Source organism: Gossypium hirsutum, chromosome A02, assembly GCF_007990345.1.
Source record: "Gossypium hirsutum isolate 1008001.06 chromosome A02, Gossypium_hirsutum_v2.1, whole genome shotgun sequence".
NCBI classification, from domain to species: Eukaryota; Viridiplantae; Streptophyta; class Magnoliopsida; order Malvales; family Malvaceae; genus Gossypium; species Gossypium hirsutum.
Window position 1 is genome coordinate 39,219 of NC_053425.1, and position 27,193 is coordinate 66,411.

Below are 27,193 nucleotides of genomic sequence, written 5' to 3' on the forward strand. Positions count from 1 at the left end.
TCAAGAAAGTATCAACCATTTATTACTGAGCAAACCAAAAAATAAAAATAAAAAACCACACCACAAGTCACAATAACATACATGATATGATTAATCTCTCTCCATATATAAACCCCTGCATTCTAGGGTTTAAGATATTAGCATCTTAATATCTTCTTGTATCTGTAGACACAAGAAAAGGAATACTGAATCACATATTTTGCAGTTAAATAGTTCAATGTAAAATTATCCTTTGAACGTGTTAGGGGTACATAAGTGTTGACTGCAGAACCATCTCAATTCGGGCATTACAAAATAATGGAGGAAAAAAAAAAGGAACTACTAGACGTCAAAAAATAACAGAAAAATGGGTGGGGAAACATCTAAAGTAAAAAGGTTTCTTCAAGCTTGATTACCATAAAAGATTCTGTCAAAGAGAACCAGATACATGATAGTTGGAACAATGATATGCATGCTACAATGCGTTGTGCAACATTATCCATTGTCAAAAAGAAGAAAAAATAGTTGTAAGTGAAAATAACTATACAATGTTACTCTGTTATCTCAGAAGTCAGACATCTGCAAAAAGCAAAAGCTTTAACTAGAGGCATGCTGTTAGGGTTGAAACAAATAGAGCAAATTAGATCCCCTGCCATGTCATTAAGTGTAGTTTTAGAATTCAAGCTTTCTGCAGAACCCCAAATCAATGACCCTTGATCTCCCCGTGAGTTTAATAGGAGCACCAGGGCAAGTATCAGAAACCCCATTTAGGCAAGGAGCTGAAGGGGGTGTCTTACTACCATCAGAACCACATTCTATATTTGAAAATTCAGTAGGATAACCCTCAGCTTGGTTTGAAACGATAACTTCCAAGAGATTTTCATAAACAGACTCAAACATTTCTTCATCTGAAATAGAATCTGCAGTAGTTCTATGGTTTACAGAACCCAAAGTTCCAACAGAGATGTCAAAATTTAGGCGGCGTGCAACAGTTATCCTCATTTCATCAACATATCTCCTGTAGGAAGGAGCAAACACCATGCATTCTGGGCCAGGAGCAAATGGGTCGAAAATACCATCCTTTGGGGTTCTAGGACTACTATGGTTGACAGAAACCATTGACTCTTGGTTTATGGTGGTACCAGGATCAAAGTGAGGATAATTTTGTGCTTTCTTCACTTCGGTGGGTGGAGAATTAAATTTATAGGGGAACTCCCCAATTCCTCTGTTCGCATCAGGGGTGATAGGCCCTAGAGAAGATTCCTTATTACCTTGTCTAGTAGTTGCCGAAGGATCAATAATTACCCCATTAGTTTCGTCTGTGCAAACTTTATCTGAGTTTTTAATTAACTTGGGAGAATTGTCTTTGCATTTGCTGGCACAATTTCCAGAATCCATTGATCCAATCATAAAACAAAGCCTAGGCAGCTGCAACGAAGGGAATAATAATATTATTATTATTGAAAAAAAAAAAGCCAAGAGGAGAGGTCATGTTGGCTAAGCTTTAAGACGGCAGATGAATAAGAAATTCTAACCCTATTCCCAACCCTAAAGCACCGTTTCAAAACTAAGTTTTTGTGTTTTAAACTACATCCTGTATTCGTTTTTAGATGTAAAAACCCTAGATTCAAAAGTTACACTAAGGCAAAAGGCAAACAGAGGATCAAATATGCAAAGATGAGCACAAGTCAGAATCCTTCTTTCATTTGAATTAGGAAATGCAACACGAGGAATTTTGTACTCAACCCAGAAAGCAGGAAATCCTAATAATCTTAGAGTAACAGAAAAGTAAATTAATGAAAAATATATTTTATTTTAAGTCACAGAAACCCTAGGAAAAAAAAGTCTAACAAAATCAACGAGTGTATAGGGACAATAGTAAAGACGAATAAAAAGAAAATGCTTACTTAAGAAACCAAGCCCAATGCTGAAGGCGAACAGATACAGTAGCAGCAGCCGCCGCGCATCGAAGAGGGGAATAAAAGTGGTAGCACTATCCTCGAAACCACAAAACTAAATCCTCTGGCATATATTCAATCCAGACGCTAGATATATTGAGACCCTGGGTGAAAAATCTAAATAACTATGGTTCGTTCAAAAAAACAAAACCTTATATGGAAGGCCCCCTTTTGTTCATACGTGTGATCCTTTTAGGGTAATTTTGGTTATTCAACTTCATTCTAATGTTTAAATTGTTTCCTAAGGTTTTTGTGGTTTTTGTGGTTTTAATGTTTAGCTTAATACATAAAAATTATTTTATTTTAATTAGGTAACTAAACTTGTTTTTTTTTTAAATTAGTACTTAATTTTTTTTCTAAATTAGGACTTCGGATGAATGATTTATTTAAACCAATTTAAACTATAAAACCAAGTTCAAGTTTAGACCAAAAAATATTTAAGGATCAAATTGAACATTAAGACCAAATTTAAATACTTAACTAGACTAAAAAACTTTAAATACCAATTTAAATATTAAAATGAAGTTCATGTACCAAAAGTATGTATTTACTATTTTTATAAAATGTTAAATTTTATTTTTAGTCCATTTATTGAGAGAATTTTAGAAAGATATTTGAGATTTAGAATAACAAAATTCCCTAAAATTTAACTGTTTGTTTTGAATAAATAAATTCACCTCATTATAATAAAGCTCTCAGATTTTTTTCTGAGAAATGCTTACTTGGTGATAAATAAATCATTTGATTACATAAAAATATATGATCATCTTAATTCAGTAAAAGTATTTTAATTAACTTTTAAGCATTTTTGTTTATTGTAATCAATTAATTCCTCCTTTATCAATAATAATTATTAAAAATAATATATTCGGATCCTACATGAAGAAAACTAAAAAGGAAAAGGACCCGTCGAGTCGACCCACCCAACCTATGATTGGCAGCTTGGAAATTTGCTTGCCTGTTAATCTCTGTCGAAGAAGATGGTTTCCGTTTAGATCCAGCAAAAATACAGTTTTCTTAAGCCTTCTTTGATCCTATATTCCTAGTCAATACAATCTGCAGTTTTCAGAAATACTAGTAATTTAGAAAAAAATGGCTTCAACGGGGGGTCTGGTGCCCATAACAAGGGCGTTTCTCGCTTCTTATTACGAAAAGTACCCATTCGATCCACTCCCAGACGACGTGTCTCGTCTTTCCTCTCAGATTCGGTCTTTCATCCAGGATTTGATCCAAGGCTTTCCTCCAACTCAAGGTTTTTAATGTTTAGTTTATGTTAGAGTTATTAGCTATTGCTATTATCATCACTTCCCTGTATTTTTGCCTTAGTCTTAGGATTAGAAATTTAGAAGAAAAATAATGAAAGCAAGTAAAAGTCGTAGGACTTGTTTCTATTTGGGGTTACAAACAGAATCAATGACCCGAAATTTATTCGGGGATTTATTTAACTAATAATTAAATATTTATCTCTGAAACGAAGAATGCTTGTTAAAAATATTTGCTTCCTCTTCTACCTGCTTGCCTTTGTGTTATTTCCTAGCGTGCTTGCTTCTTCCTGAAATATGTTCTAAAGCAAAGGCAAAAGCAAAACCATAACCTAATTGCTTATATATACCATAAATGAAATCACAGGGTTTGGTTTTCTTCCTATGGGAAAATTATGATAAGATGACATCGATTCAATTCCAATGGAGCAATTATGTTTTTGCCATTTTCTCTCTCCTTTGATGCTCTAGGTGAAAGCTTATTAATACAAGAAGCAGATAGTCAGCCTCCGCATAAAATGGATGAGAACATGTGGAAAAATAGAGAAAATATTGAAGAAATTTTGTTTTTACTTGAAAGACCTCACTGGCCATCTGTGGTAAGAAACATAAAATTTTCCTATCTGCTCCCCCCTTTGGTTTTGGATATGCATATACTTTTTATTTTATATATTTTTTTGTCATTTCTAAGTTCCTCGAAATTGACTTGTACGCAAGATTTCTTATCGTGAGAATAACACTTCTGTTAATTTATAATCACACTCCTGCTTCATCAGCTTCAGCAGTCATCAACGGCTGAGGTTGCAGAATTTGCTACTACTCTTGGGCAGCTCAAGGATAAATTTCAGGCAACTCTGACGATATTGGAGTCTTTCCAATCCAGAAACTCAGAACGTGTATTCAACACAGGTCCACTCTGCTTGTTTGTGAATTCATAGATGCTTGCATGAACCTAAATTCCTTAGGTTTGCACTCTGTTTGCATGTCTATAATTGTGAATGTAAAAATGTATGGTTTGTTTATGTGGGTGTAAGCATTGTATCCGAGTTATTATATTTCAAAGGAAATTTTGTTCCAAAGCTTTTTCTGATACTTCTTACTGAGTAGCAATGCTAATTTCTAATTCTGTAACTTTCTTGTAATTATGTTAGATACCAAAAGTAAAGTAGTTAAAATGGTGAAGAGCTATTGAAAATGTTACTCTTTCATATTTATTTACTAAGTTGAGGAATTTTCTAGGTGTTTTTATTTGGACTAAATTATTTGGATAACACTATTATTTTCTGCTGGTAAATTGGGAAGACTTGTAGCTATTAACCTGTTGAGAAATGAGTTGCTGTATAGTGCTAGATTATTGCTCTTCATATATTCAAAGTGTTCTTAAAGTTGTAGTACCTTATGCATAGATGATCATGACGTTAGCTGGTTGCTGCTGCAATTGTTTGATGGACAAGCGGTTTGCTATACCAATGGCTATAATTGGTTTAACGAGTTTCTAAGGGGAATGTTTTATTTTAGTGATTGGTTGTAGGTACGATGTGGTCGTGAAAGTTCAGATTTTTTCTTTTTCCATAGAAGATTAGTCCCATGTTAGGGTAAATGAGATCTCTAGCAGATGTACTGACACCATGAATATTTGAACTGTTTGTAATATGAAGAAAATTTTGTTTTGTGTTGTGTGAGCTCAATTGATTATTTGAGTTGTTTTTAAGATTCTAGATCATGAAGAGGATAGCTAAGAGAGGACAAAGAAGTGGAAAGCTTAATAAGGTCCTATTGGATGAGAAAGTTGTTTCCTTTTCTTCTAAGCTTTTTTATTATATATTTCCTCTATTCTTTAGTTCTGTTCCATCCTATTGCCTTTATTTTGACAACTGGAAGCAGGGTTAGGGACAATGAGTATTGGTACCATAGTATGAACAGAGTTACAGATTGAAAGTTTAGTAATATGAAAATAAAGTGTCTTATATAATGATTATTTATAATTTCATTAATTTTGAATTAAAAATAAACTGAAATACAGTTAAAGGTCTCTCAAATCATATAAATTCATTCAAAAAACTATTTTCATTACAAATTAATGAATCTGGTCCAGTGTCTTTATAGGCTTAGAAACTGTACTAGAATAAACTTATGAATCTTTCAATTAAAAGTTAACTTGACCTTGCCCAATTTTATAGTTTATTTCCACAGAATAAGAAACTCATTTCTCTATCTTCACAAATGCAGTGGTGTTGCTACTTCCTTGAAACATCATTCAAGTTTTCATCCCTGATCTAAGCACCAGAAGTCAACCAATTCCTAGCACTTCTCTCTTGTTTTCTTTTGTCTTCCTTTCCGTGAACAATGACTTCAGCTGAGTCCTTTCACTCTTGCGTCCAGGTCATGTCTGGGGTGGTAGATGATGGGCTTTTGTAGTATATGTTTCATAGGTTCATTTAACCTAAAAATAAGTGCCTAAATGTTTTACTCACTGCTACTTAAATTATTTTTCTCATTTTTACATCTGGGCATCACAAGGAGTGATGCTATTTTATTATTCACATCAGTGTTCTTTTGAGGTTTAATATTGGTCAGGTGAAATAAAAAATTCTGTCAGACTAATATATGTGAACTTGCTGATTCTCAGTGAATTTCTAGAAGTGTTGTGCTTTCTGGGAGTGGATTGGGGAGATTGCTATTAATTGATTACTCATGTAATTTTTCCCTGATGTGGGGAGTAGAAGTTGTTTCTTTTGGCATTTCTATTTGTGTGATGGTGCCTATAAAGGACCTTTCCAAGATCTGTTTTTCTTGGCAGAGACAAGGAGAGCCTTCTAAATGCTTGTCCTTCCATTTTTATTTTTGCAGTAGGTGTGTGCATGATTTAATTTAGTTCTCAGAAGATTCAAACCAATCTGAAATTTTGTTCCCAAACAAGAAAATAATGATAGAGTTAATCTTTTTCTCGATTTAAAAAAAAAAAAAAAAAAGCATTTTGGCTCTTGTTGGAGGAATGCAAAAGAACAGCTTTGGAGGGCACCGTCACCAAAGCTCCTAAATATGTGGTTTAATGCTTTTTTTTTCTTTTTTTTTTGTGTGTGTGTGTTGGGGGAGAGGGGTAATGACCTGCATTATGTAATCATAATTTTGCTTTGTCAAGGGGTTGATAACCTTGACTTGCTTCTTTATATAATTATGTATTTTGCATCCAATAGCTTTAAAGTTTAAATCTTCACATCTGTAGGTATTGTCTATGTTTTGCAAGGGGCAGAAATTTTATTAATCAGTGTGTGCTACAAACAAGTATTTGTCTTGTTGACCTACAGACATGACATGTATGTTGAGTAGATATTATATGATCAACTGATGCAATTTCTCTGGGTTGCAGTTATGACCTACATGCCTCAAGATTTTCGAGGAACACTAATCAGACAACAAAAGGAGAGATCAGAAAGGAATAAGCAAGCAGAGGTAGATGCTCTAATTAATTCTGGTGGAAGCATACGTGATCGATATTCTTTGCTATGGAAGCAACAAATGGATCGGTGAGCCTCCTTTGTTTTCCATTTGCAAGTTTTAATGTGTAATGAATGAAGAGTCTGATGCTGTATTTATGAAATACCATATCAGGAGGAGACAGCTAGTGCAACTTGGTTCTGCAACAGGTGTCTATAAAACCCTTGTAAAGTACTTGGTTGGAGTTCCACAGGTTTGTCTACATTGTCTTGTTCTATTTAGCTGTTGCGATCTGATAAGTTGAAGAGCAATTCTTTGTTTGGTTCATAAATGGCTATTCTGCAGAAGCAGCAAGATAATAGTAACACCGTTATTTGTATAATTTTTCCTGACCTTTTCTTTTATATTATGTTACTTGAATTTTAAAGGCTTCATTGGTGATTTCCATGTCCAACTCTGCTTCCCCCCCCCCCCCCCAAAACAAAAAAAACAACATAGCTACTAGATCTGGCTGTGGATATGTATGCCCAGGAATCAGATGCAAACTCTTAGATTTCACTGCTGCTGTTAATTCTGATTACCACATTGGATTCCTCATATGGTCATTTTTTCAACCTACTTGATGCAATATAGTTAAAGTAGGCATTATTTTAATTGACAGCTTGAATTATTTTTATATTCCTTGATCTTATTCCTTTCAAACAGATATGATAATCAAAGTATTACTACTCTACTACTCTATTCCCGTTCTTTGAACCAAATGGAAAAATGCCTCTCTCCTTTAGTGTAGTTCCTTATAAAATATTTCTCATTTGTATCTTATTCCATTCTTTGAACAAGACATGCTGTTAGTTGTCCTATTTAATCTGAGCTTTCAACCATGCAGTTTATCCTGTTTCCTGCTGATGATATTATATTGCTTTAATTGTTTGACGACTCATAAACTGTTTCCTTCTGTCCTTTATTTCAAATGTATTAAAAGCTCTTCGATGCAAGCCTTCATCTGAATATCTTCTAGCTCACTCATCTGTTCTTAGTCATGTTGTTAGTGCTTAATGTGCAGAATTGCTTAAGTAGATAAACATACTAATTACACTGAGTTGCACCCTCTATGCGAACTTGCACAGTTGCATATGAAAATTTTGACTGATGAGGAAAATTTTGTATTTTTAAGCATAATACTTCTGTCTAGTGTTCTAACATCTTCTTCCACCCTCTAAACCTCTGTGAAGGTTTTGTTGGATTTTATTCGGCAAATAAATGATGATGATGGGTAAGTGCTTTTCATTTTTATCAGTCCTTCCATATTGATACATTAATAGTTACGTGTCTGCCTATTAGAATAATTAGAAGTTTTAGAGGTGACTGTTTAGCAGTTCCTGGAGAGCTTTATTGAAATATAGTATCTTCTTCTAAATAGGCCCATGGAAGAGCAGCGGCAACGCTATGGACCCCCTTTGTATAGCCTTACAAGGATGGTGCTTTTTATCCGTCTCTTTCTTTCATTAGCATGGCGGAGATTTGAAGCTTTTAAACTGTGAGATATCCTTTTTCCTATGTCTATTTAATTACTATTGTTGTTGTCGTCGTTGTTGTCATACAGCAAGAACTATGTTTATAGCATCTAGCTGGTAGTAGTATACTTTTTTCTGGCTGATTTTCTACCATATCATTTCTTCAGAAATAGGCTTCAGATTTCAGTCTTGGAAGAAGCGGTTGATGTTTACACCACCGAGCTTCAGAGGTTCATTAACTTTATAAGGTATGTTTCTTTCTTGATTTATTTGGATTGTACATGACATTGTTCTTCTTGATGATGCTGTTTTTATATCAACAATAATGACAATGTTAATATTTTTTCGCCTTATAATAGTTTCTTTATGCGGTTCGAATAGTTTTGGTGATAGACTTCTGTTTGGGAGATAGGTCTAACAATTGGTGTTTTCTCAGTTAGCTTACTTGCCTTCTGGGTTTTGTTTTAGCAGATCCGTCAACTCTTTATTTCCTTTCATTTAGCTATCTTTCTTGTGGCCATAAAAAATGACCATGCTTTTGCTCATTTGAGTTCATTCTGCTGAAACAGTCTTAAACCATAATATTAAACTGATTGCTTATCCGTTGAATGAACTTGCTTTACAAATTACAATCTTGTTACTTGCACAACTTTGCTTGGGTATGTCTGAAAAAATTCTTGGACTGCATACGTTATGTATATCTACCTTATCAAAACAAAAATTTATCAGATTTGGTCCTAAACTCCTACTTTGTGTCAATAGTAATTATACGAACTGACCACAAAAATGAAATGACTGTTTAAGCAATTTTAGGTATCCCATTGATGGTTTAACTATGAAAGCGGTCTCCATCACTACAAAAGTATAAGCTGTTTGCATTATTATTCAACTCTAGTGAACTATCTGCTTATTTATTTACATATACATCTATCAGTGAGGTCTTTGCAAATTCGCCATTCTTTATTTCAGCAGAGGATGCCAGTATGTTAGAAATGAGGTAAGCATCCACGTTTCTGCCTCAACTTGGTGGTGGTTTTTCCAGTTTAAATAGTTTTTTTCTTTTGGTTTTCTATTTTTCAGGAAAAATGACGAATACAAGGAGATAACTGTTCCTGCTGGGAAAAGTTATGAGGTTTGTTCTTAAAGCAGTTTCATCTCTACATCTGATTACCTGACCTAATCTATCTATGCTAGGTTGGTAGTACCGTAAGCCTGTTTGTGTGTCATTTGTGTTGATATCACATCCTGCAAAAGGAGACTAAGTTAGATTGTCAACAAACTCACTTTCCTTTTTAAGCTACTCAGATCTGTATGCATAAGGGTGCTTGTCTATTAGCAGGTCTGACTTCTTCAACACTTCGAAATATCCTTTTCCATACTCGATGCTGTTAGTAATCACATCATGCACTTTTTCTTGAACAACGCAAGTTTTAAAAATGCCATGTTCCCTCCCATCTTATACTTGTTCTACAACTGCTTTTTGTCTCTTTGAATTCTTTAAATCGCTAATGAGTCTCCTTCGATTGGATAAACATATCAATGTCCACATTGTTTTCATAATCATCTTAAGCTAGTCTAATTCCTTTTTAATCCTTTCTACATTTACAAGATTACCTCTCTTTGTGGACTGTAGGAGGTATGTGCTCTATCACCAAGGATAAAAATGACATCAATGACCTTTTTCTAGCTTTACATGTACCAATCTAGAACTGTTTTGAACTCCATAAGTTGCTCCATTCTTCCTTTTGCCACTCTCCCAATTTGCCTTGTTAGATGTTGCCCTCCCCTATAACATCTGAGTGGTTTGATCATTACGAAGGCCTTGAAGTCTCTTATCCTGCAAAATAATTTCTTACCTACGTATATCTATACACCATTGCATGCCAATTGCATTTCAGCCATTAAAACAAGCTTCCTTGCATCTTCAAGTTTAAATAATCTTTATAGATTAAATCAAATCAACTAGTGTTTATTGTATTTTGACCATGGTTTGTAACTTTTACAAATCAAATTGCAAATGCAATAACTACAGACTTCATAACTGTTAAGTGTTAACGTTTCTATGACCACTATTGCTTGGTCTTGGGGGTCATTGGGCCTGCCTTGAGATACTGGTGATAGTAGAAAATAATGATAACAGCATATTCCCTGAGGTTGTGACATATTCGTTACAAATTCTCAGTTTAATGTCGTCTAGGATGAAAACAATAATAAATTAGCAGAATTAGGACTGAAAAACGAGTAGAAGTTGGAATTCTAGAAAACTTAGGGTATAAAAAACCTCAAGTTTCTTTATATAATTAGCATAACACTTTTGCTTGCTTTCATGTTAGTCATCATCTCTTGATGAGCTTGCCATATATATCAGCAAAAGCTTCTCTGTCAGCACTCACCCTAGTTCCAAGAGACAAAGGAACTAAAGCACATGTTGAGGTTTGAGTCCATAAGTAGCTTCAAAAGGTATCTTCATAATTGTTCTAATCCAAGGGTTGTATGTAAACTCATCTTGAGGAATAACCAAATCCTAACTCTTCACATGATTCCAAACAGGACACCTACGCATATTTCCTAAACTTTGGTTAACAGCCTCTATTTGCCCATCTGTTTGTGGATGAAAAGTGCTAGAAAATTTCAATTGGTTGAGGTTTGAGTCCGTAAGTAGCTTTAAAAGGTGTCTTCTTAATTGTTCTATTTACAGAGTTGAATGTAAACTCATCTTGAGGACTAACCAAATCCTAACTCTTTACATGATTCCAAACCAGACACCTAAGCATATTTCCTAAACTTAACATCCTCTATTTTCCCATTTATTTCTGGATGAAAAGTGCTAGAAAATTTCAATCGGTTGAGGTTTAAGTCCATAAGTAGCTTCAAAAGGTGTATTTTAATTGTTCTATTCATAGAGTTGCATGTAAACTCATCTTGAGGAATAACCAAATCCTAACTCTTCACATGATTCCAAACAAGACACCTAAGTCTATTTCCTAAACTTTGGTTAACAGCCTCTATTTGCCCATCTATTTGTGGATGAAAAGTGCTAGGAAATTTCAATCGGGTTCCCATTTTCTCCCACAAAATCCTCCAAAAATGTCTTACAAATTTCATCCCTATCAGAAATCATAGATGTAGGAATGCCAAGTAGTCTTACCATGTCCTTGAAAAACAACTCAGCAATATGAGTAGCATCAGAAGTTTTAGAACAAGGAATGAAATTTGCCATCTTTGAATAGAGATCCACCACAACAAAGATTGAATCAAAACACTTTGTTGTCTTTGGTTTTCCACAAAATCCAGGCTCAAATGAGTCCATGACACTTTTGGCATAGGTAGCGGAGTGTACAACCCTGTATTTTGTGAAGTACCCTTGCTAAATTGACAAAGAAGACATCTTTTCACCAACCTGTCCACATCCGTATACATTCTTGGCACAAAATATTGATCCATCAATAATTTCCTGGTCTTACCTCTTCTAAGGTGCCTTCCAAGCAACTTCTATGAAATTCCCTCATAAGTTGTTCATGTAAAGAACCTTCCAGAATGCACAAATGATTTCTCTAAACACATACCCATCATGTAATCAATAGGACAATTGTTCATGCTTAGTTAACCTTCCAACTCACCAAAATACGGGTCAGTTTTGTATTGATTCCCAAATTCTTCAGAACCCATCACTTTAGTACTCACTGCCATTAGTAGTGAAGATTGTCTACTAAGCGCATTTGCCACAACATTAGTCTCACCGGTCTTGTTTATCACTTAGAAGTTAAACACATTAAGATAGGAACTCTACTTAGTATGACGATCCTTGAGCCTTTCTTTTGAACTCAAAATTTGCAACGCTTGATAATCTGATTAAACCACAAATTCTCAATAAGACAAGTAATGCTCCCAATGTTGAACAACGTTACCTAAGCATAAAGCTCTAGATTACAGGTCGAATATGTTAAGCATTTGATAGCTTCTCCCTAAAAAATTCAATGGCTGCATGGCTAAGAACAACCCTAATTCCTACCTGAGATGTATTATATTTGATGACAAATAACTTCTCAATAGAAGTGCAAGAACATGTGCTTTTGTCATCAAAACTTTAACCACTTCAAAGGCCTTCTGGGTTGCACCAAATTGAAGCTGTCCATCTTCAAACATTCAGTAATAGGACTTGAAACAATGTTGAAATTCTTGATAAACCTCCTTTAAAATGAAGCCAACCCATGTTAGCTTTGAACTTCTTTAAAATGATGCAGCGTAGGCCATTCTCTAATGGTACAAAATCTCTCCAAATCTGGTTTGATACCATTAGCAAAGACAACAAGGATGCTTTTCTATAGGCAACTTATCTACCATCTCTTTCAGAATAACATTCTCTATGCTATCTCCATCAATAACCAAATCACAAACCTTTTTATTGCAATACACTTTAGTTTGAAAAATGTTGGTCGCCTCCAATCTTTTTCTTCACCTTATGTTGTTGTTGTCAGCACTCTATGAACAATCAAAGACTTCCCCTAAAATATACATCAATTTCTTCATTCTCTTTAGTATACTCATTATAAATAGGGTATTATATAACACCCTCTTGCTCTTCCATCTCAGTTAAGTTCATCCTTCGTTCAGGACAATAATGAGAATTGTGGCCTTTTTTGCCACAAGTAAAACAATGAATCTGGGAATTGCTTATAGTTTTGGAACATTTTGGCGAGCTCAATTTTCAGCCCCAAATATCACTAAAGCCTTCCCTTTCTCACTCCTCTCAAGATTTGCCATATATCCAACACCCCCACAAATCATAAAAGAAGACTCACAATTATTTTTGAAGGCGGTTTGTTTACTTTTAACACCTTGAACAACTCCAATTCCCTTTTTTGCTACTCCAGCAATCCTTCTAGACATTGGTTTTCTTGCATCATATCTCTAAACATGCTTTCAGCCATTAAAGCATGTTGTCATGCATTTTCAAGGTTGAATAGTTGAAGCTCTCCCATCTCATCCTTGATAGATTGGTTTAACCCTGCTAGATGATGAGATATAACCTGCTCATTACTCTCATTCAACACGACCCAAATAGAAAGATTTTAAATTCAAAAGTATACCCCGCCCCTAGGACAATCCCTTTTGCCTTAACCGAGTGGAGCTTCTCATAGAACTCCGTTGCATAATCAACTGGTTGGAGTTGCTTGCGCAATTTTGCTTTCATGTGTTCCCACGTGCTGATTTTAGGCTTACCTTGGCGTGAACATTGCTTTTCAACTCTCCACCATTAAGGCACAATGCCTATCAATTTTAGTTTCACAAGCCACACTTTCCCAGCCTCCACCATAGTTTTCCATCTGAAGTAATTCTCCAAACAAGCTTCTCAATCCAAATAATCTTCCATATGCATCTTACCATGAAAATCAGTAACTTCGATCTTAATTCTTCCCCGTTTAATTCAAGGGCGTGCTCCAACTACTACTCCAATCCACCTTGTACTTGCAATTTGCGGGGCCGGCATGATAGAAGTGGGTTTTCTTCATTGCCAAAACCAGATTCATCAGCAAGAATCCTTAAGATATATCAAAAGAACAACCTTCTGGAATCGCCATTTGGGCTTCCGCTGGTTCTGGTCACGGCCTACCGTACATTGCAGGCGATAATTCTTCAATTGCACATCGTATTGCAGCCAAATCTATCCCTTGACCCTGATTTCCTATTCCTTGACCTTTAGCATGTCCAATCATGGCTTAAAGCAAATTCTATTTCAAACCCTAGGATCTAATTAAGCTTTGATACCAAAACCTTGTGGTGTAGAGAAAGACAACAATAAATTAGTAGAATTAGGACTGAAAAAAGAGTACAAAGAAGTTGGAACTTCAGAAAACTTGGGGTATGAAAAAACCTGTAGTTTATTGAAGTCTATGGAGCACGAACAAGGGCACGCTATATGGGCACGACATGATACGGACCTAGTGACATGATAATTTTAAAAAGGGAGGATACAGTTACGAATTTTATGTGAAAATACTTCATTTATTTACCACCATCTTATTAAAATAATAGTAGCATATGTTAATCTAATTTAATGTTAATTAATTAAGATATTTTAAGTTAAAATTTCTATAAATTAAATGTTATTTCTAGTAGTTTCTAAAACTTGAAGTATAGTTTGGGCCATATAATCCAAATATATTATAATAAATAACCAAAGCCCACCCCCTAAAAAAAGCAAAACCTATCAGCTAAAAACAACTTGATAAAAAAATTGAAAAAAAAGTGGTGAGTTTAATAAACCAAAAAATAACCCCCGACACTTTCTCCTTTCTTTCAGCCACTGGAAGTGCTGCTTCATCTCCTCGTCGGCCCCTAGTTTGTCCGTGTCCATCCGTGTCCATTTTGGGACATTGGTGTCTTGACCATGTTTTCTTCTTTTTTTCTTTTGACGTATTCTGGCATGTCATGTTGGACACCCATACGACACTGATACGAGAGGGGAAGAATCATGTTGGTGCTTCATAGATATTAGTTCAAAGAAATAATAAGAACAATGTTTGTTGTAAAGTCTACAACTTATTTGTACTAAGCTTTCTTGCACATAAAGTTGCTAGGTTTTCTTGCTAATAAAACTTTATTCCTAACCTTAGATTTAAAACCCTAAAAATAACTAATAATCTTATCCGTCTATAATATATCTAATATTTAATAACTAAAGCTGAAATAATAAAATATTATAAAATAAATAAAGCTCCTGCACCACAGTTGACCGGCCACTTGAATTTATAATGACCCAATCAATCTGTCATTGAGGGTAGTGAAACACAATGTCTCTAATTGTAACTGCTTGTGACTTGTTTGAAATCAAATCAAACTTCAGGAATGGATTTTTGGTAAATGAGCTGATATTCTTTTGCTTTTTGAAAAAAAAAAATATGAGGCAAAGAATGTTGAGAAATTGCTTAATTCTCTCCTTTTTTGTTTTTTGTGCTTTTCTATGCATTGTCTTCTAGGTTTCATTGACAGTGGAGTCAATAAACTCATATATTGCCTGGGATTTCTCATTGGTGCAGGGCAAGATGAGCATGGTATTGCCACTATTTTCTCTTGAACCTTTAAGGAAGCATTTAGCTAGCTTACTAGTGATTTTCAATATGATTTTGTGATATCATCATAAATAAAGTAGTGTGGTGGTTGAATATCTTTAAAGACATTATGCATTTGTTGTTAACTAATAATAGAAAATAACTCCCATGTTGTTGCAGGTTTAATTTTTTATTAAATGTTTATTTTAAAATATTTGAAAATGGTTTTAATTTTTATGCATTAAAACATGTTAATATCAATTTAATAAAAAATTCTAAACAATAATAGGTTTCACTAAGATATTAATATTCTAGACATAATATTAAAAAGTGAATAATAAGTTGCTGATGGGAATCCTACTCAAAGGATTTCTTAGAAGTTTCAAAAAAATAACTAAAACTATAACTAAAACTGGAAATTGAATAAATAATTATAATTATTTAAATGTTCCTAGCTCTTATTACCATTGTAAAAGTTTTGCTTTTGTTTTAAAGTTATATATATAATTTTTTTTCCAAAAATAATTATAGTTATTTAAATGCTACTAGATTTTATGACCATTGTAATAGTTTTACTTGTGTTAAAAACTTATATATAATTTATTTTTTCCAAAATAAGTTTTTTAATTATTTATTTTAGCACTCATTTTGCTATTCTCTCTCCTCTATATTTGTTTTTAAAATTTTTTTATCTCTTGATTTTTCCTAGATTTTAAAATATATAATAAAATATACTATGGAAGGTAAATAATGCCTTAAATTAATATATACAAGGTCAGAAAAAAGAATATCACATGTCAAGTAGTAGCTGAGCAAAATGTAAACTACATATGTTAACGTCTTTTGGTTACAAATATAAAATAATTGTATATGTATGATAATTTTTTTCTTCCTTTATTTTAAATTGTAGTTCTTTTAATGTTATAAACAATTTTTTTATCCAAAACTCATTAAACATGTGGCAAGGTTTTTACTCTTCCACGCATGGTAGGAAATTTCTCCAAGAAGAAATTTCTAGTGTAAGAAGTATCTCAACTACTCAAAACTAATAAAAACTTGAAATTATCCATAAGAAATTTTAAAAAATCTCTCATCATACCCTCCCTTCTTACTGCATGTTACTCCCCTTCAATGCATTCAAGTTTCATTATGCTATTATATAGAATATAAATGTGGTGGATTACTTTTTGCTCTGTTGAACTTTACATTATTTGTGGCAGGATATTGGATTTAGTGTGGAGTACACAAATAATGGTGGGGAAAAAACAGTAAGTTGGAGAAATATTGTTCCTTTGTTGCTCGATGACACTCTGGTTTATTTTCTTGAATTGCAATTGTGGCTTTCCTTTTTCCAGTAAAATTTAGCTTCTTTTTTTCCTTTTTGGTTGTCCCCCTCTCTCTTATTTGTATCTTTCAAATCTCTGTGCTAACCTGTTTCTTAATTATTTTTCTTCTTCCTGTATCTCGTTGGGGGCATCACTGATTATTCTTCAGCTAATATTACCTTACCGGCGCTATGAGTCAGATCAAGTAAGTTATTGGGTTACTGCCCTGGCTACAAAGTGTTAAGTTTACCTGTCATGACACTTATAATTCTTCCGTTATGTGTAGGGAAACTTCAGCACATGCATGGCTGGAAACTACAAACTCATCTGGGATAATTCATATTCAGCCTTTTTCAAGAAGGTAAGTAGTGGTACTTGAGGACTGGAGTTTCTCCTCAGTGTTACATTTCTGCTGCTTGATTTGATGCATAACCCACTCTTTGAAAGCTTTTGAAAACTAGAAACTCTTCTATGCATTTGAGTAAAACCTATGAAAGCTGATGTGTAACACACTCTCTCTATAGTTGTTTGTGTAGTTCTGTTTGATAATTGGAATTGTGTTTATTATATTATGGCTTAGTATGACCTAGAAATGGTATTATTGATGGATTATAAGAGAAATTATTAACAGGTTGGTATCCTTATTCAATAATCCAAAGGAAATCCGACTACTCTTACTAAGCATGTAAAAGTTAGTATTGATCTAAATCTGGTTGGTTGGACAGGCCCTTCGATACAAAGTGGACTGTATACCTCCGGTTTTGGAGGAGTCGGAGAAGGGCAGTGAAAGAAATGAAGTGGAAGAATGATGATGATAATTGGTACCCTGGCTTGGTTTTCGTCTTTGATCATGTCTTGTATTTTTATTCTATTCTATATGAATCGGATGCAACTTTTGCGTGTTAACTTTACGTTGTCGCTGTTGTGCCCAACCTTACCCTTTGTACATTGTTTATCTGTTTGACTGACAACGAGACGCACGCAAACGAAAAAGAAAATCTGTTGCGTAATGTATTGTCCATCATTGGATACTCGATAGTTGGGCAATTGGCGTCCGATCCATCAACTGTTGTTTGTTTGAGTGGGCTCAGCCCGAACTCATTAAAATTCATAGATGGAATCAGACTTGGACTTCAACTTTGACTTGTGATGACTATAAAAAGGACAAGTTATTTATTTCGTTCATCTCCAACCACCTTATGTTTTGTTGCTCATAATTGATACATCTAATTGACTGTCATTGAATTTGCCAAGCTCAACTGCTTGCTATAGAGGATTTTTATCTAACACTGTCTGTCCATTGAATTTATTTCGTGGACAGAAATAATTTGTTACGGCCAGCAAAAAGAAAAAAAAAACTGAAGAGAAACGGGCATACATGGAAGCACAAGGCAAGATAAGAGGACAGATGGAATAATGAAGTAATAGATTAGAAAAAATTTGATGCGCCTGTGGCTGGGTTGCTGAAACGAAAAGTTCATCGCAGCCAGTGTCGTGGGCTAAGTTATAGCTTGTTTGATGAACGTTTTCCCGCAAGTCGGTTAAGCAATCTACTTCCAACCTCTTCTTTTTAGCGAATATAATGTTAAAATTTGTTTGAAAAATTGGTTCAGAAAATGTGGTTTTTTGCATAGTAAAATTTAAATTTTTTTATATTAAAACTGTGTTATCTATAGCAATAAATCTTATAAAATTTGGTTTGTTATAGAAAACTTTAACCTCTATGAGATGAGGGAAAAGAAATCTAGTCAAATTTTAACTTCTCACGAAAGATAAAATCTATTTTTGAAAAAAAATTCACTAAATTTTATAATATTTTAATAGAAAAAATTGACTTCCATAAGTAGTTCATATGGTGGGTGGCATACAATGAGGTTTTAGTTGCTTTTGATGGGTTTATAGATATTTTGTTATGGATTGGGTATGATTATATGTATTATCCATTTTTTTTAATTTAATAATTAGTTTTTTATTCTTGAAATATTAATTAATTAAAATAAATTTAATTAATTAATTAAAATATTTTTTGAAGCCAATCTTAGTTTCTTTAAAATCATGACGGTTATATCATATTAAAATTTATAAAAAAAAATAAATTTAATTGTCTCATTCTAATTAATCAAATAATTTAATTTATAAGAAAATAATTTAATTTAATTTACACTCTAAACTCAATTGGTTACAATTAATCAAATAATAATTTAAAGAAATTAAATTAATTAATGTATTTACTATAGATAGTAATCCATGGAATGTATCTATCTTTTAGTCTTTTTCATTAAATTCAACTTACCGATTCTAAAAGCAATTCACAGAGTGATGTGTTGAGCTAGCGAATGGATCGATTGGACATATACAGTTAGGGTTAAAATAATTTATAATTAAGTTTCAACTTTTTGTCTCTTAATTATAATATTATTTAGTCATGGAGTCAATCTACTAAAAGTAACATGACTTAACTCTCTCTTAGTATATACCATTACGAAAACAATTTATGATTTTACTCTCTCTTAATATATTGTTTACCCAATATGATTCTTTATCTCATGGTAACCACTACATCTTCTAATATGGAAAAGACTATTACTAACAAATAGTAACAGAAATCATTCGTCCTGGACGAACGACTCATGAGCATGTTAATTTTCATAAACTATACAATGCTAGTGAGATGATATCATTTATGTTTCGTCCTATCTGATGTATTGTCAGTCCAAACAATTACATCTATTAGGACTCATCAGTTCTGATAACTAAGACAATATATCTTCCTAATTGGATTTAATAGACAACATGATAGTCCCTTGAATCAATGTGTTAAATTTTGATTCTTCAGACTATGAGTCGTTTAGATTACCTACTAATATAAGTTGTCTTCTCGTATTATAATTTAATCACATGATGCAACTTGATATTAGTAAACATTATGTACTCGATGAGCCAATATTTACTTATACACAAAAACCGTTGAGAAAAAATGTACAAAAGATAATAATTTTAACAATGAAATTTTATTAATGTACAAAGAAACTAACTCCCAGAGAGTTGAAAACTATATTAATGAAAACCATTGTGTCCCTAATGAGGTTAGCTAAGTACATCCAAATGAAACTCTCAAATATACCAAAACTCTAATTAATCTAAAACAAGAAGTTATTTTAAACTAAACTTTCTTATTGACTAAGAAATATAAAACTCTTAAATAACTTAAAATACTTAAAAAATATATCCAAAATTTGGAATAAATAAATAATAAAATGATAAAACCTAATAAATACAATATCGGGCTCACATATAATAAAAATTAAGCCTAAAAGTCTAACCTAATATGGTTTAAACTCGAAACTTGTAAATTCCATAATAATCCCGTCTAGAAATTCTACTCGTGTAGTCTTCCCTAAAACAGTCAGAACTTGAGCTCTCGAACTCGTAATCGAGTGATTCAAAGTGCATTTCGAAGTTAAGAGACGGATATTTGAATGCCATAAGGCATCTCAACCCAGAAATGCCTGAATCCCTTCCAAAAAGTTGTCGCAAGTTGATTGATTTTCCAAATTTGAAAATTGACACATTTTGCAAATGGAATTTAATAAATTTACCCCATCCACATCTAAATCAAAATAGATACACTAAGGGCATTAGATTTCAATAATCTCCTACTTGCCCTAGTAAAGTAGATGATTCATATTTCGTTTACTCATTCCCTTTACATGTTTCTCGAAACTCCTAGCCACTAGATTCTTGGTAAATAAATCCACAAGGTTGTCCCCACTCCTCAGATGCAACTTTAACTACATCCACTATTCCGTCTACAATCGTCTCTTGTATAATATGATACTTACGATTATTGTGTTTTGTTCGTTTATGATTCCTTGTCTCCTTAGTATTAGTTATTGCCGCACTATTGTAACAATACAATATGATTGTTTTTTCCATACCAGAAATTACTTTAAGATCTGTTAAGAACTTTTGAAGCTGGATTATTTTTTTGTTGCATAAAAATTGACCCCCACATATACAACCTCCACAATGAAGTTAGAATAGAAATCTTTTTAACATTTATCCACACTATGGTTCTTCTACAAGGATAAATACACAACTCGATGTCGATTTCCTTAACTTCGTACACATTTGGAAGTCAAAGTTTGTATAACCAAGGGAAGTTAAGTCCCTTCCAGAATATACAAGCATATAATCATTATTTTCTGTCAATACTTGAGTATATGCTTAACTGTCTACCACTGTCTAGAGCCAATAGTCACTTGATATCGACTCACTGATCTTATTGCAAGTGTGCCAAGTCAGTTGTAATAGATACAAAATATAGAGAATTAAAGAGTGACTTTTACTGCAAGTGTGATAGTTCTATTATAATATTTATAGTATTACAACAGAACATACGAAATATTATAAAGATCGACCAAAAGGAGATCGAGTGATACAATGAATTAACAAAGATTAAACATGCAACAAGGAGTCTACCTGGCTAATAACGAAGCAACGTATAGTATTACAAATTATAAAACAAATGGACTTATACTAAATTATAATCCAAGGGACTAAATTGCAATAACATCAAATTCAAAAAATTCAATAATGAGGAAAAACAAACCAGTTGGGCAACATAATATTATGTTGAATCAATTTACTCGATTTTGATTCTTCAAAGTGTTTAAATTACTTACTACTATAAGTTGTCTTCTTGCATTATAATCTGACCACATGTATAACTTGATACTAATTAACATTAGGTAATCAAAGAGTCAATATTTATATCTACATTTTGCTCTTCATCTAAAAATCAATGAGGGACAAATAACTACATCAGAATCCAACAAAATCTTTTATTTTTATTTTTATGACTGAAATTAAAGATGAAGAAAATAAAAATTATTTAATTATTCTCAAAATCTTGAACTTTTATCATGTTAAAAAGGTTTTTGACATTGCAACTTCTTATAACAATCACAAATACTAAAAATTTTTAAATTTGATATTTTCACTATATATTTTTTTTACAAATTAAGCTTTCTGCAGTTTTTTTATTTTGTTTTTTAATAGCTTGTTTTTTAAAATCGATGCTCGAAGTAAGGTTGAATACAAAATGTCATTTTGTTTTCGCAAAATGTCAAACACTAGGTTTTAAGTTTTGGGAACTGCCAAAACCACTGGCCTGGTGTTGACGGTTAGTTCCTTCTCCCCCTCGACAACAATACTGCTTTGCCTTCCCTTTTGTCCTTTACTTGTTAACCTTAAAGTTATTAACTTTACATAAAATTATAAAAAAAGAAGAAGTTATTGTATGTAGATTAATTACTTTGAATTCATTCCCATTTTTGTTGTCAAATGCGAGGGATGTTTCTATCCGCTCTGCGATTATCTAATTTTAGATTCTTTTGCCCAAATCAAACCAAACCATTTAAGGCTAAGCTAATAGGTCGAAAACCTGAACAAACTCTACCTCTTTCTTCTTACTTCATTTCTCTAAGGTTATTAAATTAAGGGAAAACTAAAAGGGTTGTCGTCAAGCCAAGCTAAGCGACTTTTTGCGTGTTAACTTTATATTGTCACTGTACATCGTTTATCTGTTAAACTGACACAACAAGACGCACGCAAACAAAAAGAAAACCTGTTGCATTGGTATTGTCCTTCATCATTGGATACTCGATTGTTGGGGATTTGGCATCAACTGTTGTTTGTTTGAGTGGGCTCAGCCTCAACTCATAGCTGGAATCAGACTTGGACTTCAGCTTTCAAAAAGATAGCTTATTTATTTCGTTCATTTGTGAAGTATAAATAGAAATCTCTAACCATCTTGTGTTGTGTTTTGTCGTTGATAATTGACTGTCATTGAATTTGCCAAGCTCACCTGCTTACTACAGATGATTTTTATCTAACAATTCATGATTAAAATTTTATTAATAATAGATTTATATATTTTATAATTAATCCAGTATTCAATCTTATTACATCACTATTTAATCTTGCTGCCACCATTATTTTTATTTTTACAGGACCTGTCTATCCAAGAACCTAGCGAGTAAGTAGTCTGTAGTTCTGCCTTATTATTCTTCGCAAATGGCAATTCCGCAATTTAACAACCCAAATTTGCTACTAACTCTATGTTATGGAGTACTCCGATGAAAATTACTGAAAAGAAAGAGATAAAATTATTAATAAAGATGCGTGTTTAAAGTGGGAACAAATAAGATAAAAATAATAGATTGGTTTGGGGAAATTGACGAAAATGCATGCATGCATGCATTCATTTCTCACATTGGTTTCAGGGTTGAATAAAAGCTAGCTAGCTAGTTAACTACCTAATTAAGGAGAAACCAGCAACAGGCTTGATTTTAATTTGCCAAATTGGGCTATATCAACATCGCTCACGTATTACTTCCCATGCCTCTTTTTTTTTTTTTTTTCAAAGTTGCAGACCAGATACAGATATCCATAGCTAGGTAGCTCTTAATTATTGTTTGGACGAAACACTTGCTAGACAACACAATCAATGCAACGTGAATTAATTATAGAGTAATAAGCCAAGCATGTTATACAATGTTGAAAGGACTTCCCTTCGAAGTAGCTCTCGTTTTATATGCATATACAGAAATTAATTGTAAATATTTCAGAAGGATTCACTGTGCGCAGATGGTAATCAATTTGAAAAAATATATATTCAAAAAAAAAAAAAAGGCGAGAAATTGTGTGCGCGGTGTGGTATGGTGTAGTGTGCCTGCTGTGCTATGCTTGTAAGGGGGGAGGGCATAGATTCATAGAACTGGTCGTTGCAAGACGTCAAACAGGAGACGACGAATAGAAAAACAGGCTGAAGCTATCATCCCCAGCTCCACCAATCCCAAAGTCAGTCTTTGCTTGCTTGCTTCTTTTCTTGTTTTCTCTACTTTGACAGCCCATCATCTTACCTGCTCCTAATTCCTCACTTTAGTTTATTCTCTCCCTGAGTTTACCTCTCTTTTTTCGCTTTAGCACCGATTTTAATGAATTAATTAATTAATTCAAGAATAAACATGTTATACCATCATTCATGAATATTAACGTTAGCATGTTCCATTCTTAATAATTAATATCCAGTACTGGCAATAAATTCATCCACATCAGGACGCTTAGCTAACCGCCACCCACCACCGCTCCCTTGCTTCTTCCTTTTTGTAGTTTCTTTATTTCTTTTCTCTACTGTAATCAAAACTTTCAAGCATCCAAAAAGCATGGCTACGGCGTACTTGAAGCATTAAATTATTAATTTGATTGAAGATGACAAGAAATCAAAAGAGCAAGAAAAGTTTTTATTATATACTATATAACAAGAGGTCTAGGCCTAACTAACGTAGAAGGTGGTGGTAAGATTAGAGAGGAATCCCGAAGCCGCTGTCCTAGTTTTGGTACCGTTTTCTGTTTGGATGCTCCTACTTATGCTCCCATCTGCTTCTGGTTTAATATTATAAGGTACATACCCATATCCCTCCATAAGCTAGCAAGCATCCCCTCCAGTTGTACAAAGAGTTGTAGTTGATGGGCCATGGGCGCTTCTGATTTGGTAGATGAAAATCATAGTGAAATCAATGGCAGCAGCAACAGCCGAGGACACCCAGTAGCAGTAGGAAACAATACATCAGATGGGAAAATGATGAGGAAGAGAATGGCTTCTGAGATTGCTGACAACCAAAGGTTCCCTCGCCGCACCCTTGCCTCAGAGCCTGAGCCTGAGAACAACACGGTTTGCTCTTTCTTGCCAGCGCCAGCATCATCTAATCCACTCCTCAACCACTCCACTATCAAGATGAATACCGCCATTTTTCCTTCTGCAAACTTCATCGCCGTGACGTCAGGCGGGCCTGCTGTTTTATCTACAACCACTTCTACTTTTACTTGCATCGATACCATTTCCACTAGTAAACCTCACCCCCCGGCTATCTGTGGTTTCTCGGGTTTGCCTTTATTTCCACCAACTGACAGAAACCGAAACTCCGTCACCGCAACTACTGCCTCAGACTCAGTTATTATATCTCCGATCTCTAATTCGATGGATGACACTTCAGCTACAGTGTGGATTGACGGTGTCATAAGGGATCTCATCCACACCTCGTCTAACGTCTCCATTTCTCAAATCATCCACAACGTCCGGGAGATCATCTACCCTTGCAACCCGAACCTCGCTACGCTCCTGGAGTACAGGCTTCGCTCTCTAGTGGATCCAGTTGAAAGGAGAAGTAAGGAGGGCGAGGCATCCTTGTTGCAGAGGAACCATAGTCAGCAGCAAGGCTCCTCTGGACTCACTTTTAACTTCGACCCCGCCCTAGGTAGCCTTCCTAACTGCTCTTTGCCCGAATCTTGTTCCATGAGCCAGTACTTGAACTGGGAGATAAATCCACTCTCCGTTTCTAACAGCGCAGTCGCTACCCAACACCAGCATCACAATCAGATTAGCAGTAGCCCTTCTGCGACTACACCACCGGTTCTTTCCCTATGTCAGACACCTCCTCATCACCAACAGACTCGGGTGCAGCAGCCGCTTCCAGTTCCAGAAGAAAACCCTTCCCCAGTTGAGAAGACTACTCCCTCGACGACTGCTTGCACAACGCCCACGTCCACTTTTCAAATAGTCCAAGCATGCAGCGCCAGAGACAGGAAAGAGGAGATACGGCAGCAAAAGAGAGACGAAGAAGGATTGCACCTCTTGACCTTACTCCTGCAGTGTGCTGAGGCGGTTTCAGTTAATAAATTTGAGGAAGCAAATAGGATGCTGTTAGAGCTGTCGCAACTGTCAACTCCATTTGGGACGTCTGCTCAGCGCGTGGCAGCGTATTTCTCAGAGGCTATGTCAGCAAGGCTATTGAGCTCATGCCTGGGAATATGCGCTACGCTTCCACCGAATCCACAGTCACAGAGCCATACCCAAAAGATAGTGTCGGCATTCCAGGTGTTCAACGGGATAAGTCCATTCGTCAAGTTCTCGCATTTCACAGCCAATCAGGCCATACAAGAGGCGTTCGAAAGGGAGGAGAGAGTGCACATCATAGATCTCGACATAATGCAAGGCCTGCAGTGGCCAGGGCTGTTTCACATACTGGCCTCAAGACCAGGCGGGCCGCCGCACGTGCGCCTCACGGGGTTGGGAACCTCCTTGGAGGCCCTGGAGGCAACCGGTAAACGTCTATCTGATTTCGCCGACAAACTGGGGCTCCCCTTCCAATTTTACCCGGTGGCGGATAAGGTGGGGAATCTGGAACCCGAGAGACTCAAGGTTAGCAAGACGGAGGCAGTAGCAGTTCACTGGCTGCAGCACTCTCTTTACGACGTGACTGGTTCAGATACCAACACGCTGTGGCTCTTGCGAAGGTGACTAAATGACGCCCTGAGACCTTGACCTTTGGCTCTTGCTTGCATGAATTTCCTAAAGTAGGCACTAAGTAGACAGTCATATTTTAGTTTCATGGTTTAGTTAACACAGAAAACATGATATTGTTGACATATAAGTATATAACTATACGCATCGAATGCACTCCGATCCACAAATACACGCAACTCAAGTTGCTTTTTCTTTTAACCCTACAAGTTTATTATTGCCATAAATTTTTTAGATGGAAGGAGAGACGTTGATTAGAAATAAAAATTGGTCTTCTATGCTCTGAATCCATCAGTACAAGTCTACTACTACTACAATAACTTATAAATAAGAATAATAATAGACCTTAGCTCTGTTTGTCCTCTCTATCTGAAATCTAGTTTTACTAATCTAAATTAATTAGTTTTCATTCATCCAAGCATGAATAACTACACATTTAATCAGTTAATTTGTGTAATAAAAAATGAATGTGTTTGAAGAAGAGGAAGCTACTGATGATGATGATTCATGATCAGGTTGGCACCCAAAGTAGTGACGGTAGTAGAACAGGACTTGAGGAGGCAGGAAGGACCATTTTTGGGAAGGTTTGTGGAAGCCATACACTACTACTCAGCGGTATTTGATTCACTAGGGGCAAGCTACGGGGAAGAGAGCGAGGAGAGGCACGTGGTGGAGCAGCAGCTACTATCGAAGGAGATACGAAATGTTCTGGCTTTAGGAGGAGGTTCCATGAAATTTCATAATTGGAGGGAGAAGCTGCAGCAGTGTGGGTTCAAGGGTATATCCCTTGCTGGCAATGCCGCGACGCAGGCCACCCTGCTCTTAGGCATGTTCCCATCTCATGGTTATACTTTGGTTGAGGACAATGGCGCCCTCAAGCTTGGTTGGAAAGACCTTTGTTTGCTCACTGCTTCTGCCTGGAGGCCAGGCGAGGACACCCTTCCATTCCAATTCCATGCTAATTAATTAATAGGTTATATTCCGCATGCCACAGTTATGAATTTTAATTTGGTATCAATAACTGAATTTTAATTTGGTATTTTTTATCATTGTATTTTTTTTAATATTAAAAGTTCATTAATCATTAAATAATTTTTGTTAAGTTTATTAAATTATGTTATATTATTTTTAAAATATGATGCAATAAATATATTATTATATACGAAATATCATGTAAATTTATTATTTTCACATATTACTTCTTAAAAACTCAATTAATAAATTAATTTTATGTTAGAATCGAAATAAATTCATATTTATTTAATATTAAAATTTTTATTTTTGAAAACTAAACTTTT

At 34.6% G+C, this 27,193-nt stretch overlaps 3 protein-coding genes across 4 annotated transcripts; 2 read left to right on the top strand and 1 right to left on the bottom strand.

The window, feature by feature from the left end:
- Nucleotides 1–197: 197 nt before the first annotated feature.
- LOC107935931 (uncharacterized) lies at nt 198–2,157 on the bottom strand. Its single transcript, XM_016868557.2, has 2 exons — nt 1,887–2,157; nt 198–1,407 (listed from the first exon to the last, which is right to left on the bottom strand). The coding sequence occupies exon 2, from the start codon at nt 1,387–1,389 to the stop codon at nt 652–654; it is 738 nt and encodes a 245-aa protein (XP_016724046.2). The 5' UTR covers nt 1,390–1,407; nt 1,887–2,157; the 3' UTR covers nt 198–651.
- Nucleotides 2,158–2,798: 641 nt separating this feature from the next.
- LOC107935982 (uncharacterized) lies at nt 2,799–17,713 on the top strand. Of its 2 annotated transcripts, none has more exons than XM_016868616.2 (15): nt 2,799–3,189; nt 3,671–3,798; nt 3,976–4,108; nt 6,570–6,726; nt 6,812–6,890; nt 7,870–7,910; nt 8,058–8,174; nt 8,319–8,399; nt 9,086–9,148; nt 9,232–9,283; nt 15,132–15,206; nt 16,424–16,471; nt 16,698–16,733; nt 16,815–16,889; nt 17,254–17,713. In XM_016868616.2, exons 1-15 carry the CDS (start codon nt 3,030–3,032, stop codon nt 17,335–17,337), a joined length of 1,329 nt encoding a protein of 442 aa, XP_016724105.2. In that variant the 5' UTR covers nt 2,799–3,029; the 3' UTR covers nt 17,338–17,713. The 2 variants fall into 2 exon arrangements, with proteins under 2 accessions (XP_016724105.2, XP_040943244.1); XM_041087310.1 differs by having other exon boundaries at nt 16,729–16,733.
- Nucleotides 17,714–23,678: 5,965 nt separating this feature from the next.
- On the top strand, nt 23,679–26,934 carry LOC107935940 (protein SCARECROW). Its single transcript, XM_041087313.1, has 2 exons — nt 23,679–25,888; nt 26,411–26,934. The coding sequence occupies exons 1-2, from the start codon at nt 24,069–24,071 to the stop codon at nt 26,859–26,861; spliced, it is 2,271 nt and encodes a 756-aa protein (XP_040943247.1). The 5' UTR covers nt 23,679–24,068; the 3' UTR covers nt 26,862–26,934.
- The last annotated feature ends 259 nt before the right edge of the window (nt 26,935–27,193 follow it).

Coding starts and splice junctions, on each gene's coding strand:
- LOC107935931 (XM_016868557.2), bottom strand. CDS start 1,389: ATGATTGGATCAATGGATTCTGGAAATTGTGCCAGCAAATGCAAAGAC.
- LOC107935982 (XM_041087310.1), top strand. CDS start 3,030: ATGGCTTCAACGGGGGGTCTGGTGCCCATAACAAGGGCGTTTCTCGCT. Junction 8,175..8,318: donor AGATTTGAAGCTTTTAAACT/GTGAGATATCCT, acceptor TCATTTCTTCAG/AAATAGGCTTCAGATTTCAG. Junction 16,890..17,253: donor ATTCAGCCTTTTTCAAGAAG/GTAAGTAGTGGT, acceptor TTGGTTGGACAG/GCCCTTCGATACAAAGTGGA.
- LOC107935940 (XM_041087313.1), top strand. CDS start 24,069: ATGGGCGCTTCTGATTTGGTAGATGAAAATCATAGTGAAATCAATGGC. Junction 25,889..26,410: donor ACGCTGTGGCTCTTGCGAAG/GTGACTAAATGA, acceptor ATTCATGATCAG/GTTGGCACCCAAAGTAGTGA.